Source organism: Seriola aureovittata, chromosome 15, assembly GCF_021018895.1.
Source record: "Seriola aureovittata isolate HTS-2021-v1 ecotype China chromosome 15, ASM2101889v1, whole genome shotgun sequence".
In the NCBI taxonomy this organism is placed as follows: Eukaryota; Metazoa; Chordata; class Actinopteri; order Carangiformes; family Carangidae; genus Seriola; species Seriola aureovittata.
In genome coordinates, this window is record NC_079378.1 from 7,445,120 (window position 1) to 7,463,539 (window position 18,420).

The 18,420-nt window shown below is 43.5% G+C and overlaps 3 protein-coding genes across 4 annotated transcripts in view; 1 reads left to right on the forward strand and 2 right to left on the reverse strand.

Moving 5' to 3' along the window:
- Positions 1-2,909, reverse strand: part of pds5b (PDS5 cohesin associated factor B) — a 29,551-nt gene extending 26,642 nt beyond the window's left edge. Inside the window, exon 1 of the mRNA XM_056397386.1 lies at positions 2,803-2,909. The gene's annotated coding sequence lies outside the window, so the exon portion shown is untranslated. The remainder of the gene's footprint in view (positions 1-2,802) is intronic.
- Positions 2,910-4,617: 1,708 nt separating this feature from the next.
- Positions 4,618-6,951, forward strand: zar1l (zygote arrest 1-like). The gene is made up of 4 exons (XM_056398159.1): positions 4,618-5,472; positions 6,066-6,158; positions 6,253-6,327; positions 6,477-6,951. The coding sequence occupies exons 1-4, from the start codon at positions 4,879-4,881 to the stop codon at positions 6,618-6,620; spliced, it is 906 nt and encodes a 301-aa protein (XP_056254134.1). The 5' UTR covers positions 4,618-4,878; the 3' UTR covers positions 6,621-6,951.
- A 270-nt stretch (positions 6,952-7,221) lies between these two features.
- fryb (furry homolog b (Drosophila)) overlaps positions 7,222-18,420 on the reverse strand; it is a 61,190-nt gene continuing 49,991 nt past the window's right edge. The window contains exons 48-67 of one of the 2 annotated variants that reach the window (XM_056398155.1): positions 18,062-18,260; positions 17,865-17,962; positions 17,474-17,644; positions 17,059-17,199; positions 16,763-16,948; positions 16,472-16,636; positions 16,063-16,137; positions 15,586-15,756; positions 15,375-15,383; positions 14,756-14,950; positions 14,477-14,614; positions 14,175-14,389; positions 13,577-13,781; positions 13,245-13,394; positions 13,000-13,098; positions 12,800-12,883; positions 12,398-12,415; positions 12,051-12,161; positions 10,436-10,671; positions 7,222-10,112 (exon numbers count right to left, since the gene is read on the reverse strand). In XM_056398155.1, coding sequence (XP_056254130.1) covers positions 9,854-10,112; positions 10,436-10,671; positions 12,051-12,161; positions 12,398-12,415; positions 12,800-12,883; positions 13,000-13,098; positions 13,245-13,394; positions 13,577-13,781; positions 14,175-14,389; positions 14,477-14,614; positions 14,756-14,950; positions 15,375-15,383; positions 15,586-15,756; positions 16,063-16,137; positions 16,472-16,636; positions 16,763-16,948; positions 17,059-17,199; positions 17,474-17,644; positions 17,865-17,962; positions 18,062-18,260 — 2,925 coding nt within the window. In that variant the 3' untranslated portion in view covers positions 7,222-9,853. The remainder of the gene's footprint in view (positions 10,113-10,435; positions 10,672-12,050; positions 12,162-12,397; positions 12,416-12,799; positions 12,884-12,999; positions 13,099-13,244; positions 13,395-13,576; positions 13,782-14,174; positions 14,390-14,476; positions 14,615-14,755; positions 14,951-15,374; positions 15,384-15,585; positions 15,757-16,062; positions 16,138-16,471; positions 16,637-16,762; positions 16,949-17,058; positions 17,200-17,473; positions 17,645-17,864; positions 17,963-18,061; positions 18,261-18,420) is intronic. The other variant, XM_056398156.1, reaches the window with a different exon arrangement.

Below are 18,420 nucleotides of genomic sequence, written 5' to 3' on the forward strand. Positions count from 1 at the left end.
TCAAATTGTCTGAAATGTGGAATGCATCAGCTGAACATGTTCTCAGCCCTGCTCCACTATCTCACTCCACGTAATCCACCTCTGTCAGGGGACTCGTCAAAACAAGGTTATGCTACTTTTCAAAAAAACCATCACTGCATATATTCTGTTACTAAATGCTTTAAATGAATGAACAGATGGACTTCTGTAACTACAGCCTTGTTTGCAACTTCTTGTAAATTATGTTGCTTTTATCACTGAAGGAGAATTGATTATTGTGAAGTAGTCTGGGTCAGTAGGTCTGCCATCTGACAAAAGTGCTTTCTGGGTTTGATTTAGAGTCCAGACTGCAATACTGAGTTTTTAATCACAACACAACAATTTTCTGCAGCTGTACTTGAGCTTTTATAAAACACAGACACGCAAGAGGGGCCAAATGCACACACTGGACACTGGCCAGCTGCCAAATTGCTTGATTCTGACCTTCTGTTCCACCCCACAGCTGCTGCCAAATTTGAGTCCATCTCTCTCTCCGTCCACCACACTGACACACAGAGAGAGCCATGGCAGCCAATCAGAGTAGAGTATTTCTCAACTTAGGGGGTCTGTCTGGGTACCATCCACCAGGGAAATTTTCACTTTAAGAAGCAGCAGCAAATACACGCGGGCACGCTTTACCCTTCACTAAACCTCTTGAACATGGGCTACTTTCAACTCATTACTGGTTTATCAAAGTCAAACACATTTATCCCCCCCACCGAGGGGTTTCTATCTGTCTGCTGCTTCTGCTCTCCCCACGTTAGGCCTTTAACACAGCTGCCAGCAGAAATGTGAGGAGTCAGAGCAGTTCTCCTAACCTAGTCTGAACCCTGACAAAGACATCCCTGTTTTTAACCCTGTGGGTGATCAAGGGAAAAAGTAGGACTGGCAGCAAGCAGAGGGAGGACTGGACACCAGCTGGTTCTAACAAACTCCATATAGACACTCATACAAACACAAAGTGAGGGAAACCCACTGAAAAGGGAAGCACTGGCAATGAGTCCAGTTTTCCCCAGATGACATAAAATAGACAAAATTTACTGGAGCATGTCTCTGCCAAATCTGAACCACAGAAGACCAGCCAGGCATAACAATGAAAGAGTGAATGAGGAAGTGGGAAGTCCAAGGGTTATGAGAATGAGACAGTGAAGTTGGAGTAAACCTCCATATAAGCTGCACAGCAAGGAAAGCCATATGACATGTCATCTACAAACAGACAACACTGCCGAATCACATGCCTACGTTTACTAGGCAGTGCAGTCATTGTTTCCCTCTGTATCCATTCAACACAAACATTCACAGAGAAACACAACTAAAGACCAGTGAGGCTTTGCAGAGACTCTGACCAAACATATTTTTCTAAGTTTTCCTTTTTTCCTTTTTGTGGACAAAAGTGAAGCTGAAGGACTTCAGCACCAAACAAATGACAAAAATCAACTTAGACCAGAACTGCTACAGAGACACTCCTGATAATACACTAGTTCATGACATGTGGTTTTGTGCACACCAATTTAAAAAAAGATTATAAACACGAAAATGTGTGTACAATCACAATAATTTCATTTGGCCAGCATACAAATCCAATTTTGTTTTTTTTTAGTTTTTTTTTTTTTAAGTTATCTTAAATGGAACTGCTTGTCATATAATAAAATATTCCAAAGAAACAACTTTCTAATAACCGAAATCCAACTAATTAATCATATATTTCTGCCTTTTCATAGCCTGTGATCCGTTGGCCAATCCACAATAATCAATAACCACAGGCTGATAGCTGTCAAAACAAATGCACTGACAACTGACTCAGTGTATAAAATACCATGCGTTCCCTAATCTATGACAGACCTCCTCCTGTCTTTGTGGTTTTTATTGCCGCAACTCTTTCTCTCAAATCCTTTTGTTGTTAGCAAACGTTGTATAGATATTATAACAATAACTGTACAGGATACCAGGTGTGCTGCTTTCAATAACAAAGGGCCCTCGTTAGAAAAAGTAAAATATTCACCCGATATCTGGTAAATGGATCAGTTACACAGCCGATCAACCACTAAATAAACCATTTACGCTACGAGACGATATATCTGCAATAAAAAGCAATGCTATGAGCCACAGCGAAATAATGTTACACCCGAGCAGCCGCTACATTTCTATTAGCGTTAAGTGCAATTTATTTCCACGGTAAAGTTAATGTGAGTTAACACACAGAGGAAAACATTGTATGAATGGTGGGTCTTATTGTTATGGTACAACAGCATGTCAAGGCCAGGGACTGTGGTGTAGCCGGGCTCCTTGTTGCTATAATGTTAACCGCGGCTAATCTAGTTAGCTGCAGTTAGCCAGCTAGCTGGTATGCACATCTCGCTAGCATAACGGAGCTAACATTAGCAACAGCAGCAGCAATCTCAGTGACAGAGGGCGGACAGATAGCAACGTTACACTGAACAAAACACCCCGGCTATCCACTGTTATATCGTTATCCTGACCGCAATCATACAACCAAGTCGGGCCGTTGTTTGCTCATTCTGTCCGGACATTGAGTCTAGCGAATGGGCTCGTATTTCTCTAGCTAGCCATTCTGCGCCGCAGGACCAGGTCAACCAGCGCCGTGAATCGGGACACGGCTGCCGAGAACACAGGCGAGCAAGGCGGGCTGCTCTTCACCTCTTCGCGCTGGAAACCTGGCTACTCCGCTGATAAATCCTGGGTTGTACCTCGTTTTTGCAGCAGTGCCTGAAAATACCGCTACATTTGAATCAAAAGGATTTGCTTATTTGTGCATTTTCTTACCTGTTACGGTGAATTGTGATCAATCGTGTCCTCCTCTGCAGCTCTCTTCCCCCTCCTAGCTCCAAAATGGCGCCAATATGTGTGGATCCAGTGCCCATGGGTACGAACCATCAATGAGGGTACAGCGCCACCTATAGAGCGAGTCCTTGTAGGTCTATGGGCCCTTCAGGTGATGCTCGTATTATCCTGTTACTTCATAACATAATTACAAATTCATGTAATATTTTAATATTATTGGATTTATAAACACTAATTTTACTTAATTGACAGATTAGTCTAACACTGATAATATTCGCATGAAAATATCTGACAGGAGATGTACAATTTGATAAAAAGGGAGAATAATATAATTGCTCATTTTGTAAATTTAAACTGACTCAGTGTAACATGTTTTTGAACTGTTGCTATTCCAAAAAAAAGACAAAAAAACAAATACATTCGTTTGTCACAGTACATGGTTTTGTTATATTGATGACTGTATAAAATTCTTTGTCTGCTAGGGAAATATCACATTCATAAACGAAAACAAGTGATGTATGTGTAACAAATGTATGTCATTCCCCTTCTCTAGTTTATAAATAAAGTTGTTCATATCATGTAAAGTTTTTTTTATCCAGTGCTGCTCAGAATGTGGATTACAGGTGTGTTTTAAGCTATAACCCGTTGAAGATCTTATATCTTATCTAATAAAAACCAGACTAGTAAATACTATTTCCTTGATATTACGTAAATTCAGAAATGCAGCGTTCAGAAATGATATTTTACTTATCCTTGTAAAAATGTGCAAGTTACACTGTAGCCTATAAGTTAAACACTGATACACTGATATGGATAATAATAATAAATAAATAATAAATAATAGTGTTTACAGCAAACACATCTTGGACAAGTACCATTTTGACAGTTGCCTTTATTGCCTTTTTGGGTTCTGTTCTTTCGCTCTAAAATTGAAAGCCCAGTTTTCCGACAGCACCCAAACGCAGCAGCAGGCTGTGTTTCAAATGAGTTTTTTTCCGTGTGAAAAATGATCTCATAAATGAAATAGGGTCACAAAAACATAATGTTCTCATTAGGATGACATTCATGTTTCCTCTGTGTGAACTATCTTTATAATCCATTAGCTGCTTCTCGATACTGCTATTCATATTTTTAAAGGTGTCTCTGCCTATTAAAGGGTATTTTATCAAGTCACTGTGCCTCTATTCATGCAGCCTTTTCTCACACGCGTTTTAGACTACTATGAAGCCATTCATTTCCCCCTCTCCTTGCCCTGCTAACCTATTCATACATATAGCACTTTCCCATGCAAGAACATCTGTTCCTCTTCAATGTTATCTGCTATCACTGATTTTCCTGAAAAAGCCACTTGACTTTAAACTACTTAGATCTTCTTGCCAAACTGTTTTATAGAACCTCAAACTAAAAGGCATAAATGTCTCAAAGATCAGCTGCTTGCTTTGTCTTTTTATGATGGGTCTCTGGTCAACATGAGCTATAGGGGGAGCTCCAATATAATCTTTCGGATTTGCACTGTATACTGTACTGCAGAAAACTAAGACATTCAATATTTTGCTCATTTTGAGTATAATACGTTTGAAAGATTAGCTTCAAAGCATATTTTGTTAAAGCTCTTTGACGTTCAGGCCTGCAGACACATTACCAACGGTTTCAGCAGTGAACTTTTAGCTATTTATATTTATGGGAAAAGAATTAAAAAAAAGGAAATAAACAAAAAAATGAAATCCAATTAGGCTACATGAAATTGTAATTAAATATAATTATTATTCAACATTTAACATTTTGTTTTTTTACACAGGACATATGCCTCTCATTTTCTATGAAGGAGCTCGTTGTGTCTCTGTGGGTCAGTAGCACATTTAATGATGACACAATATATGATATCATATGCCTTACCATTTAAAAACCTGTTGTAGCTGAATAATTCTTAATATTTTAGTACATGGCAGCTCAATTAAAGCTCACACGCCCCTGTTTTCAATTAACTAATTAGTGCTTCAAAAAGGCAAGTGTATAAATCTCAGCAGGAAGAACTTGGACTGGTTTCATGGCTCCAGGATGGAGGGGTTCCTGTCCACGTTTCCACCAGTCAACGTCTATGGTAACGCGGTCTGCGCTCCCCCAGCTCCTGGCAGCACCTGGGGGAAGCGAGAGGGCCGCTTCATGACCCCCCAGGGCCTCAACTATCTGGAGCTCTGCAAGGCCATCCTGTCCCAAGTCAACCCCGGGTTACCCCCTCCGCTCAAGAAAGCCAACACCAGAGAGTGCGGCGTGCAGGTGAACGCCAAAGTGGATAAAATCGTCCAGTGCTCGCTGGGTCCCAAGACGCTGTTCGGCCTGGAAAGCGACCATCCTCCTGCGTCCTGGAAGTCTCCCAAAAGCCCGGATCTGTTCAGAGCGGGAGTGAGGGCGCCGTACAACACACCGCCGGTGTGCAACCTCCGCTTCCTGAGGCCCGTCTCCATCTACTCGCCGGTGTTTGACCGCAGGATTTTCCCGCGGAAACTCGGCGGCGACGTCGAAGGAGGAAGTGAAGGAGAAGCTGAAGCCGCCGAACAAGCCGAGTCTGACAAGGATGCAGAGGCGGATCACAGCGGTGAGGACACAGTGAACACAACCTTCCGCCAGGCTTCAAAGGGCTCCAACTTTCAGGTGGGTTTCTGTATCAAAGAGAACACGCACTCACTGCGTTCAAATTTCCACTGTGTTAACTAATCCCATCTTCCCGTGAGAGACTCATGAAAAACCAAAGCTGCAGAATTGCCCACAGTGAAACTTTATTGGGGCTCCGACCACGATGAGCCTGCTTCCAGGCCCCTGGCATCCTGCTTCCCTTAAACTATGTGCATACATTGGAATACTACCCTGGTGTAACCTAAAAGTGTGTGTGTGGTAATTTATGGCAATTTTGCAACACAGAAGAACAAAACAGCTCATGAAGGTCTTAAAATGAGATTTCATGCAGACAGCCTCTTCAGGACATACAGGTAATATAGACCCACCCTGAGGCCTTTATCATTTATAGCACATTTCAACAAGAGACATACACAAGGTATGAAAGAAATATAAGGTGGTATAAATGGGATACATAAATAGGATTCCCTGTGTCAGTTAATCCGGCCTTGTTTCTGACCATGAAGGTTTGTTTGTTTTGTTCAGTATGAGACACCATCACACATCATAATCCTGTGCACTTTCTCTGCACAAATGATCTCATAAAATTTCCCTTTTTGTTTTAATATCAGTTCCTGGAGCAGAGGTATGGCTTTTTCCACTGCAAGAAGTGCAACATCCGGTGGGAGAGTGCTTATGTATGGTGCATCTCTGGTACCAGTAAGGTAAGTGTTCTGCTATTTTTTACAGCGTACGATTGACATGCACTACCTCATGTTTACAGTTGTATTGAATCAGGGTAATATTTTATCTTGTCAGGTGTACTACAAGCAGCTCTGCCGGAAGTGTCAAGTGGGGTTTAACCCCTACAGAGTGGAGCCAATCCTCTGCAAGGTACATTTACTTGTCTTTCACCAAGAAGAAATGTTGCAATAAAAGGTTTCTGATGTTTTTCAGCCTTTTTAAAGCTTAAAATATCCTGTTTTTTTTTTTTTTTTCTTGCCTCTTTGATTCACATTCCTGCCTCCTCCCCTCTGTCTCAGGGCTGCTCTCAGACTTGCTGCAGCTGTGAGAAGAAGCAGAGGCACATTAACATGAGGAGGCCTCACCGTCAGGATCTGTGCTGTCGGTGCAAGGGCATGAGGCTGTCCTGCGACGCCACCTACAGCTTCAAATACATTGTCTGAGCTCCCCAAGGTGTTCGCTCTGGTCTGGAAGTGACCCATTCCTCATGTAGATCTGATGGCATTTGGCACTAAGGGTTGAGGCCAATGTCACACATGTCAGCAGACATGTAGTTACCTGTACATGTCATGAATGGAAGCTGCCTCCAGTAACAGACTGAAAGAGATTCACTTATTCTCCAGCCAGCGAGTAGCTGAGTCTCTGGTTGTTTGAGAAAACGTCTCAAAACTAGCTTTCTTTGATTCCCCCCTTTAATCCTGGTGCTTAACTAAACATGAAAATAATTTTTGCAAGAAGAAAAAAGTGCATGAAATAAACATATTGCACCTCAAACATGAAATTCCTGTAAATGATTGAATTTACACACCTTCGTTTAAGATCTTGATGTGTTACATATAATCCTCCAGAGCTTGGTTTGACCCGTGCTGCTTGAATGCAGGCAACTTTCATCTTATCCTAATCAACAAAATCCCAGCTGACATTGGGTGAGGCAACCGTTTTAACCACTGCACCACTTAGCCAGCATGTTAAAGAATATTAAATTGCATATCCAACTTAAACATTTTATAGTGCGCAAGGGTTTTAAGTGAAACACACAAGAAATAATTGATATGTCTTTACTTTGACACCGACTTGTACAGAGCATCAACTCAAAACAACTTCACAAAGGCTGTAAAAGTATTTACAAGGTGGAAAAAAAACAACTACAGTCTTCATCTAAAAAGCTTTTAAAAATGTGCAATTTCTTGTTTGGCATGCACACACACGTTCTCCCACACACAAGGGAAAAAAAACAACATACCCGCATGAGCTTAAAGCTCCCTTTTGTACCTCATACAAACGTATCTTTCAGATAAAATATGATTTTTGTTAATAAATATTTCCAACACTCCATACAGTACACAGAAGATGCATGCATGGCAGTTTGATTTGAGAGAACAAACAACAATATAAAACCTAAGTCAAATGAGTGATTTATAGCTGATAAGATATAAATAGGAAAAAGACATCTGTACAGCAAAGGGGCAAATGACTGCCAGAGGGGAAATGAGTCACAAAAAGGGCTGACGACAGGAAGTGTTCGACTTCAGTAGTAGCACGAGTTTTTGTTTTGAACATCAACAATGAGTGCTGAATGTCAGCATTCCCTTACATGTAAGGTAACTACAAACCACACAAACATATGCGACTATGGTTGTGTGCCCATAACTATCAACAGTATACAGACGGAGACGAAATATTTGAGTGTGTACATGCACCATCCTCTTGGCATGTGAACACAGAAGGTCAAAGTGTTACAGTGTAGGACAGTTGAGAGATATACAGTGTGCACACTCACTAATGATGCTCCAACTAGCCACAGAGGAGTGTGTGCCGCGCACAGATAATGGCATGATTTGTCTACCAATGTTTACAACAGTAGTCGGAGGACAAGCTGGTTCACTGATACAGAATATAAACGGAGCAAGGGCAGCATAAGGAATTGCGCTTGAATATTCTGCATCCGGTCTTTCTCAATCAGTCTTTCAGTCAGTCTGGAGAGGTCAGACTTTGTAGGGAGCAAAAGGAGACACTAGTGTACAGTAGAAAGCATTCAACTGGGTCATGCATTGCACAGTTTCCTCCAGAGGTTGGAGGTCTCAAAACAGTAGACACAAAAGGAGAGAAAAGTTCCTCCAGATTTTGGCTCTTCCTTCTCAGTAAAAGCGACAGCCTTTTCTCTCACAGTAACAAAACTAACAGTAACATAACTGCATTTCTGTAACATTTTCTTTTAAAAACTAATACCAAAACTCCATTTAGTGCAATAGTGAAAACTCTACCAGTGATTTTATGTAGTGCCACGGGTAGTTTCCTCACTGTTTCTGGTGATACTACCAGCAAACTGTGTCCTTCCTGAAAGGAGGCAGCAACAGTCAATCAAGTTCAATCAGGTCTTGAGTTCCTCTGGGAAGCGAGTTAGAAATCTGAGCTAAATGCCTTCACAGGTCCTCAGGTGCAGAACAGGTTAGATGCTGAATGATGACCATCAAGCAGGACTTAAACTAGGAGCACATCGATTTCACAACATGTAGCTGTTAAGCGAAGCTCGTGCTTAGATAGAATCACATCAGGTCATCTTTATCAACGTACAGCAGTTGTTATATCCAGTGGGTTCAGTGACACGTCCAATTATATCTGGGACATGATTTACGTCCTTAAAACAACTCCAGGTATCTGGCATATCATCTCCTTTTTTTTTTTCATAGATACAAAGATCTAAGAGTCAGTCAGGAATAGTTAGTTTCAGGTATTTGGATTCACAGAGGTCCAGGCTCTGTCGTGGTGAGTTTGATGTCTTAGGTCTGGACGTCCGATGGTTCAGCATTCAGGAGCCCCCCTACTTTCAATAGGGGCAGGGTGGCGTGCCCCACCTTCCCCAGGTAGCGAGATAAGGGCATGGCAGCTCCACCAAGGGAGCAACAACAGCCCCATGCTGCAGCCTCTCCTGGGCTGGTGGGACAGGGAGGGGGAGGTGGGGGAGGAAGAAGAGATGAAGATGGAGCAGGGCCACGGGTTAAGACTGCGTCATGGCCTGGGTGAAGAACTGAGCATAGGCTTGAGTGTTTGTATGGAGAGCGGGGGAAATGGGGGAGATGGGAGCCCTGAGGGGGGATGGGCGACGCGTTTGTGTCAGAGTGTGTAAGCAAGGTGGGTTCTGAGGCGACAGTCGGGAGCGTGTTAGATGTGAGAGATGATATCAGGTGTTTGTGTGAATGTGACAGTGGTGAACTGTGTGATGAATGTCCTCTGAAAGGACAATAAAGATTAGTGTTCTCCTCAAGACAGCTCCTCCTCGGCTCTTGTGTGTGCGGCAGTGTAAAATCTGGTGTGTTAGAGCAGCTGTGTGTAGAGAACAGGTCCGGGGGTTTGGGGAAATCAAGCCAAGAGCCATCAGAGTCTACAGTGGAGGATGAGGAGAGCAGAGAATGGTTTGGGTCATGGTCTAAATGTGCTTCTGGATCTAGTGTTGTGCAGGGCGGTAGGCATGTATCTGTCTGGAGCTGTGCAGCCGGGGCAGCAGACACACAGGAGGAGGCAATGGCCAGGTATGTGGGTGCTGGGCCTCCTCTGTGAGAGCATGCTGAGACGGCAGCGAGGGATGTGGAGGTGGAGGTTTCTGAAGGGTCAATGGCTGCAGTGATGGGAGAGGTAAGGGTGGGGAAGGAGGGGGCGGGGGGCTCCTGAGGTCCTGTCAGAGGCTGGTCCCGGACACGCTGGAGTCGGGGAGGTAGGTTGTGACAACCCGGTAACCCTGGGCGCGGCGGATCATGTCGCGGATCTCCCCGTTGAGTTCCAACAGCTTGGAGCAGATCAGGCTGAGGTCCTGGCGGGAGCCAACCAGGGCGATGGTGCCCGTCTGGCCCAGCGTCTGGTGGCGGAAGTAGATGTTGAGCAGCGTCTGGACCTCGCTCTCTGAGCTGCCGCCGAACACTCCACTGGGCCACTGCCTCCTGGAAATGGGATAAAAAGGAAGAAGGCAAGAAGAAGTTTTGATTTGTCATGTTGATCAAGCATACATTGGTGTTTGATTAGCTCCAATACAGCGCTTTTATTCACTTCCAACAATAGCAGCCTGTGGTGCAGCTCTACAAAGCAACTGCTTATTTTCACAAACACTCCAGAAGATATCGCTACTACTTAAAAGTCTAACAGATGTTTCAGACTCTTTCCAAAGATAATAAAGTAAATGTGATGCTGGGACATAAAAATATTCACACTTTAGGATATCAAATATCAGCACAAACTACTTAATGCCAGCAGGGCTGTTACTCACCTGCACTCCTGGATGTAGCGCACAGCTTTGGTGAACTCATGGTTCTTAAGGCACTCCAGTATGGCCTGCACAGCTGCCTCGGAGGTGGGGAAGCTGGGCACAACCACGGCTGCCACCTGGGTGGCGTGTGCGTGAGCGTGGGCCAAGAGTTTGTGTTCCAGGTCGCTGGCTACAGCCGCCTCTGCCGCCTGCAGGCTGGTCTTCAGATCAGTGAGCTCTCGAGACATGTTCAGCAGCTACAAGGTGAGACAGATGGTGGTTGAGTGTGTAAGTAAGTGTACGTGTGTGTGTGTGTGTGTGTGTGTGTGTGTGTGTGTGTGTCTGTCTGTGTGTGTGCTTCAGTGTAATTCCAGAAGAACATTTGTATCATTTGATTCAATACTCAAGATTCTCTTTAGGAAATGAAAGTGTTGAAAAGTGTTTTCTTCAGTTCAACAACATTTTAAAACATTTAACAAAAAATAAATGTATTTAAAAATGTTACATGTTCAGTTTTTTTAAACTGACAACTCTGAAGTGAATTTGCCGTTCGTGGACACAGGTAGCTACAACAATCATAACTTAACTTCATTTGTTGCCAGTAAAGCCAGTATTATCAAATATACTGTGTCACAAACATGCTGTGTATACCACTAACATTTTATCATACAGTCTGATGGCTGATCACAAGAAAGTAACACAAAACTGCAGTACAGAAATGGAAAAGACAGGGCTACTTTAGAAGCACTCACTGCATTTATATACACTTGAGTGACCAGGGCTACTACAGTGTTTCCCATTAATGACCTACACTGCGGCGGAGAGTAACCTCTAGAAGTCTCATTCAGTTTGCACAGCTGAATGTTTGAATATATGTTGAATTGAGACACATTAGTGCTGTGAGGAAGAGCCGTGCTCTGTCTGTCTGTCCGCCCAGGCATGCTCCCAAAATAAAGTCAGGGGTACGGGAGAAATCTGATTACTGACCTGCTGCATGTATGCATGGAATTACAGTACCCAGGTTACTAGAGTGCATGTAAACACGCCACACAAGTGTCTCCATTACACCGTCTGTCCAGCAGAGAGCACTGACAAGTTTATTTTTCAACTGTAAAATGTCCCACCCGGTACATATCTTAGCCAAATCTGCCTGATCCAAATACAATTTAAAGTAAGATTGGCAGGTGAATAATTTCTTTAACTACCAAAACTACTACTATTTTTCACTTTTATACAAACTCGAAATCATTACACCTTATCTACCTTACTTTACCCATATCTTTAAATAAAAGAATAATTTCATGCTTTACATGTGTTACAGTGTTAACTGTGAAATGGAAAATGTGTTCTGTTACATTAGTGACATAATGTGAACTCAACAGGCTGCACCTGCAGGTTGGGAGTGCTGCTGTTCTGTCTTCCTGTATTGTGGTATGAGATCACGAATGTTTGTATCGCGGTTTTGGTCTCGGTTTCAGAATCGTTAAACCTCCAAAAAAAACATCCACAGCATTGGTATTTTATCTATTCGATTCTGGCAACAGATTACTTGTATAGTGAATCTTGTCACATACACACCACCAGAGGAACCAATAAAATAAATATCTGTATGAATGCCAGGAATGTTTTGGCTCACCTCAGGCACAGAGCTGATGGCGTGAACTTGACCAATCAGAGAGCAGTAGGACTGGAAGAGTAGGAGAAGCTGGAAGTGCAGCTTGTAGAGCCTCTGACAAAGCTCCAGTTGCTAGAAGACAAGAGTCACAATCATCAGTAGCCGAGAACGTGCGGACACAATAACAAAGACAAGGACAAGAACAAAGACACAGTTACACATTCTCAAGAGTGCACATCACACATACACACACATGCAAAGGAATACAAACACACAGTAACGTGACTGGCTGACTGTTTTGTGAATTAAGCAGTTCATTTAAGAGGAATCTAAAGCAGGGAAGTGAAGAAACTTGGAAGAGAACTTACTGCAAGAGACTCCATTTGCTAGACAGCGAGAGAGCATGTTAGGGCGTCAGAGTGAGGTGAGAGGAAGACAAAGCGTCAATCAAACACATGCACAGCTCAGTATAAACCACAGTCCAGCTAGCAAGAATTAGTCAACTGTGTATAAAACCCAGCAACTTTTAAAAAAAAAAAAATTTCAATTTCAATTAGTTCTTGGTGGCTAGGGGAAAGAATCAGAGGGATAAAAACACACAAAGAGAGAAAACATTTCAGTGTGACAAAATCACAGAGAAGCAAAGAGGCAAAGAGAAATAGAAATACAAAGCACAGACGAAGAAGATACCTATATGCTGAGTGAGTTTGCCTGTAAACTATAGATATCTGCTTGTTATAGTAAACAACTTGTAAATAAGTTGTCTGTACCTTCTCCTCTGAGTCTCCAGGCTGGCAGGTAACCACGCTGTCCCCGGGACACCTGGGAAAAGTGTCCTTACAGTTCCTCAGCCACTGAAGGAAAAAAATTGAAGATAGCAAGAGTGAGGGAAAGAGGAGGATTGGTTAGTCATACATTTGCATGAAGAAAAACAAACAAATTCATCAAAGATGTGGAGAGGCTGAGTTACCGATACAGCAGCCTCCTCTTTGGTGTTGTAGGTATCCAGATATTCCTGCAGCTCCAGCGCACTGAACTTCATCTTTTCAAGAAGACCATAGGACATGATCTGGAAAGAGCAACGTGGAGAGAGGAGGAGGTGAAAAATGAGACAGCAGAAATCCCGTTTCGCTCTGTTTGCAGGAAACCATTAGCTGGTCTGAGCAACACGCCGCAATCAACGCCAAGTCAATTATGTCTGCCAGCAGTGCTCACCGTGTCGGCATCAATGTAGATCGTGGGACAATCTGAGCATGTGGTTAGCATCTGTGAGGACCTGAGGAACTTTGATCCGATGCCCCTTAGGCCCTCTCCAAGGTAAGTGGCAACATCGGTTGTCAGGGTGCAGAATTTACCCTGGATGTTCTGGGAAAGGGAGAAACGTTGAGGAATTACTGTACTGTTGCACATACATGAATGTAAATCCTACTGGATGTCAGCATTTGTTTGATGCTTAAATAATTAATAAAGAAACACAAATAGAAACACAGGGACAAAAAGCGAATCGACATTCTCAGTGTGATGAATTCCTCTTTTCAACTATTTACCTTAAAGAGAGACGAGAAGACTTGAAAAGTGTAGACGGCGCAGGACCCATCCGAGTCTGTCACAAGCTGGTTGATGTGACAGCGCCACGCCTCCTCAGCATCGTCACACACTGTGGGTTGGAAGGCTGCCAAGATGGCGGAGAAAAATGGAGAGGGGGGAGGAGGAAAACCAAGGTCTTCCAAGTCATCTACATCATCACGTAAGCTGTCAACCACAGGAATGGGAAAGAAACGGGGGGCACAAAGAAAAAAAAGGTTTTGATAGCTTTCCCCCCGAATAAAAAGGTTTTATATCAAAATCCAGTGCCCAGCTACCTCATGGGATTATATGAGCTGGATAATGTGATTGCTTCTATTCATATATTATTTGGAAAAAATGGGTAGAAAATACAATGCCTCAGGAACCAGGGTTAATATGAATTACACTGAACATGAATGACAGGCTATAATAAACAACCAGTGTACAAATATAATGGTTGTGGCAGATTAAAATAAGGCTCTTAGACTGCAGTTTAGTCCCATTGTCCGTCAACCTGCAGGTTGATAAACAATATTCCATATTGTTTCCTGTTCTGTTACTCCTGTCTGTCACATTCACCTGGGCAGACAGTTGGGGTCTAGAAAGTCCAGCGGTGGTTGGCAGTAGTCTGGGTTGAGTCTGTGGTCCAGATTGGGCAGCTGATCCTGAGGCTGCCCCGGCAACTCCAGGGTGAAGCTCTCACCGCAGTCTGACCCGTGAGGGAGCTCGTTGGCGCTCAGTGACAGTTCGTCATCGTGGGCCTGAGTGTCTTCATCCTCACCACACACCCTCCCCTGAGGAGACATTGGTTTATATTTTCCTGAGGATAACAAATGTATCAATATAAATACATATCTTTACTAATGAGTATCATTCCTCACATGTAGGCCACTGTGATCGTCATGGAGGGGTCCCTGGCCCGGTGTGGTGGCATTGAGGGATTGTGGGTCGGCAGATGTGTCGTAAGAAGTGGATAAAGAATCAGTGTGATTGGTCTCCTCTGATGGAGAAGGGTTAGTCTGGAAAAGGAAGGAGAACGAGGAATATCTATTATTTTGACTTACTCTGTCAAATTGAGTCATTACAATAACAGATAATGAAGTTTTTCAGGCTTCAGTGGATGGTGATGTTGTACAGATCCAACCGTTCAGGCTACGCACAAGCTGAGAGTGAGACAGGCTCTGGCTGGTTGAGGACTCCTCTTCCTCTGACGACTCGTCTGAATCGTGGGGGTCCTCGTGACCCAGACTGGGGGTGCTGCCTGAGTGCTGGCTCTCCTCTAACAGGTCACCCAGCTCTGTGCTGTCCAGAGATCGCCGACGCACGCCCCAGTTAAAGTTATCGACGGTCTCGCCCTAGATGAAACACACACACATATACATTGGAAGACAAGGGCAGCGGCAGTGGTAGCAGTCATTTTCACTGCCGTGAGAAGAATCTTGTTAACTTTCAAGATAATGAATGGTTGCTGTCTAAGAGCGTCTGGTGACAAGCACACGATGCAAAATGAACTGTTATTCATGGCATGAAAATATGCTGGAGAGGCGGTTTGCATTCAGTCATTCAATATGATCATCTTTATCCCATAAGGACTTTACAATATCATTTATATCAATTATGACTAATAGCAGTATTGTCAGAAATATAGTTTAGCAACCAAGCTGTGAGAGCAAAATGAAGCATGATCAATATATTTTTTTTCCAGTAAGAAACAAAGGAGCCAGCAACACCAAAGCGCTTATAAAAGCTAATGCAATTGCTCAGTGTGAGACACCTTACCTGGAGCTCCTAGGTAGCAAGGGGGAAGAGAGAGAGACACAGAGTTAGACAGAGAGGAGACAAGGAGGAGGGGCAGAGAAATACATTTCAAATATATTGATGTTAAAGAAAGACAGGCAGAAAAATTGAAACACGTAATAAAAGTAAAAGGGAAGGAGAGAGTTAAATTAAGTGACCGTGGGTGAAATAACAACGGTATGTGATATATCACCTCTCCGTCTTCCAGCTCCACGTCCAGGAAGTCAAAGTCTCGGAAAACCCTGAACTGCTGCTCACTGGCGGTGTCGTCTAGTGTGTCCTCTCTGGTTCCACCGTCCTCTGATGACACGCCACTCTCCCGCACCTCCATCATGTCCAAGTCGCCACACGATGAGAAAATCACCTGACGAGAAGGAAAAAAAAAAGGGTATTTAAACTCATCACAGACAGCTGGTAATGTTCTCAACAAATGACGGAGGCTTTATTGTCTTATAAATATCTGAAGAGATCGGAGGACCTCGCAAAGATTAACAAATTCAAAAACTCCAATTCTGAGTTCTGTGAACACTTTGCACAACTAAAAAGAGTAGAGTGACACAATTTGCCTAAAACAAAAGCGACCTGTGCTGTTTTCTAGATTTTTGTTGTCTGTAATCAAGCAGGCATCACAGGTAGAATATTGTAAAACAAGACATGGGACGTAGCTTACAGATGGGTTCTTCGTGAGTCCAACTTCTTGTCCACAAAGAGACAAAACGTTCACCAGCTTCTCTCTGGTTCTTTTCTGTATGTGGGAGAAAGACAGAAAAATTCAGAAAAGTATGAATCAAAGAAGGAATGGTCATAAACTCTTTTATACTGGAGACTGTCCCTTTCCACTGTATTGGCTTGTTTATTTTTATGTGCTTCAGTTTAAATAACTAATAAATCAGTTGAGCCCAGTTGTTCCATGAATTTACACATACACAAAGTCTAATATTGTTTATGCTTGTTCTATTTAACTAAGGCAAGTACATGCAGATAAATGACTTGTCAAAACAAAAAATGGATGCCGGTATGTTATTGGATATATCAAGCAGCAGCAGCTCTGATATGTTAATGGTGGGGTCTAACTCTACCTGAGATGACTGTGGTCGCCTCCAGCTCACAGGCACCAGGATGGTGTTGGAGTTGGATCCAGAGGAAGTGGAGGACGTACTGCGGGTTACCGCCATGGCTCTGGCCTTCCCCTCTCTACCCCCTGAACCCTGGAGCTCGTCGAACCGACGCCCAATCACTGGAGTCTGTGAAGAAAACAATGAATGGTTTGAGTATCACAAGCATTTATGACTCTTGAAATTGTTTAAAAAAATCCCAGTACCATTAAGTGTCTATTTAAGAATTGAAGTTTTATTTTGTTGCTTACTCACCTCCGATATGTCAAAAGTGAAGTCCAGGGTTTTCCCAGGCAGAGCCTTGGCTGAACCGTCCCACACTCTGCTGACCTCTAGGTTCGAGAGGTCGCCCTGCGTGTGGCCGTACACCGGATGAACAAGGCTGGCAGAGCGTGATACCACCAGCTTTAATATGTTTAAAGCATCCTTCCAGTGCACTGTCTGTGGATTCACATGTCAAACACACAGTATAAGAGAAACAGCAGCGCATACTTTATAGCACACAATAACACACGGAGCAGTAGTGGAATAAAGCTTTAGCTCACACTCACCTGGACAAATTTCTCAATGGTCTTCATGACATCAGCATTGAACTGTTTGACTTGAACTGCAGTCAGGTCCATGTGGCTGAGCAGACAGTAGATGATCTGGAGGAGAGACTGCTGCATACTGGGAAGGCCCTTATCCAGCAGCTAAGACATAGAAAGAGACATTTAGCTAGTGACAAATCATGCAACCACAAAATTGGTCTTGCTTAGGGGGAAAGTCAATGGGTGACTCGCAAATATAACACTAGATTAAAGTGAGCAAAGTGCTATCTTTCTGCACCTGTCTATGTGTCCACTGAAACCTGCTATCCTAAAATGCAACGAGTTGAGTCCAATACTTGTAGTATATCTCCGTGGCGACACTGGGAGAGTGTAAACCTACAAAAAGGGCATGTAATGCATATCTAACAGCATTTACCTCAGCCATGTAGGTGACCATGTTGAGTGTGATGTCGGAGAAAGCCTCGTGGAGGTAGCGGCAAACCACACTGACCCAGGAGAAAGGGTCCCGTGTGTAGGAACGTGTCTTATAGAGAGTCATCACATGGGCCAGATGGGACAGCTTTGTGTTCTTCTCCTCCAAACACACCTGAGAGAGGGAGGGAGAGGGAGCATGAGAGGGAGGGAGAGGGAGCATGAGAGGGAGGGAGAGGCACACAGCAGACCGCTTTTAAATTTTCTTTCCTCATACGCTTTTTTTAGATAAACTTGCTCTAATGCTTAATAAAGCCTAACCCAACCTAAAATAAACTGAAGTAACCCAAGGGAAAGTAAACTAGACTAAGCTCAAGTGTAGAACTACATTGTACCTGTGCGATCCTCTCAGCGCTCTCCTTACAAAACTGAGTCGGGTGGCCAAAGTGCTGCACCAGGTGAGGCAGCAGGCACAGCACATTCAGAGGGAAGCCTGCACAGAGAGAAAGAGGTCGACCATCAACACCACCCACTATAAATAAAAACAACACACTTTGTCACTGACAGAGCTAAGCTAAGCTCCAGCACTTACCTATAGACTGTGAGCTGTCGACGACAGGCACACGGGAGACCGGCGTGAGCTGGCAGAAGAGCTGTAAGGTGAGGTCAGAAGTGGCCTGGGAGGTGAAACCCTTCAAAAGAAGCTGCTGAATCCCAGAGAACCCGCTCCACCTCAGCTGAGCCTGCAGCTTCTCTAAGCGCTCGCGGTTCTCTGCTCTGTCTAAGGGCACCTGGGAAATAAGACATTTTGGATTCCAGCATTTAGTGACTGCCTGAAATGCATTATGAATACCTGAGGCATTAACATTTTCTTTTAAAGGATAACAGATAATCCCGCATAGCATGAATCAAGAGCCAGTTGCTAGTACGCCGCAGTGCTGATAATGCTGA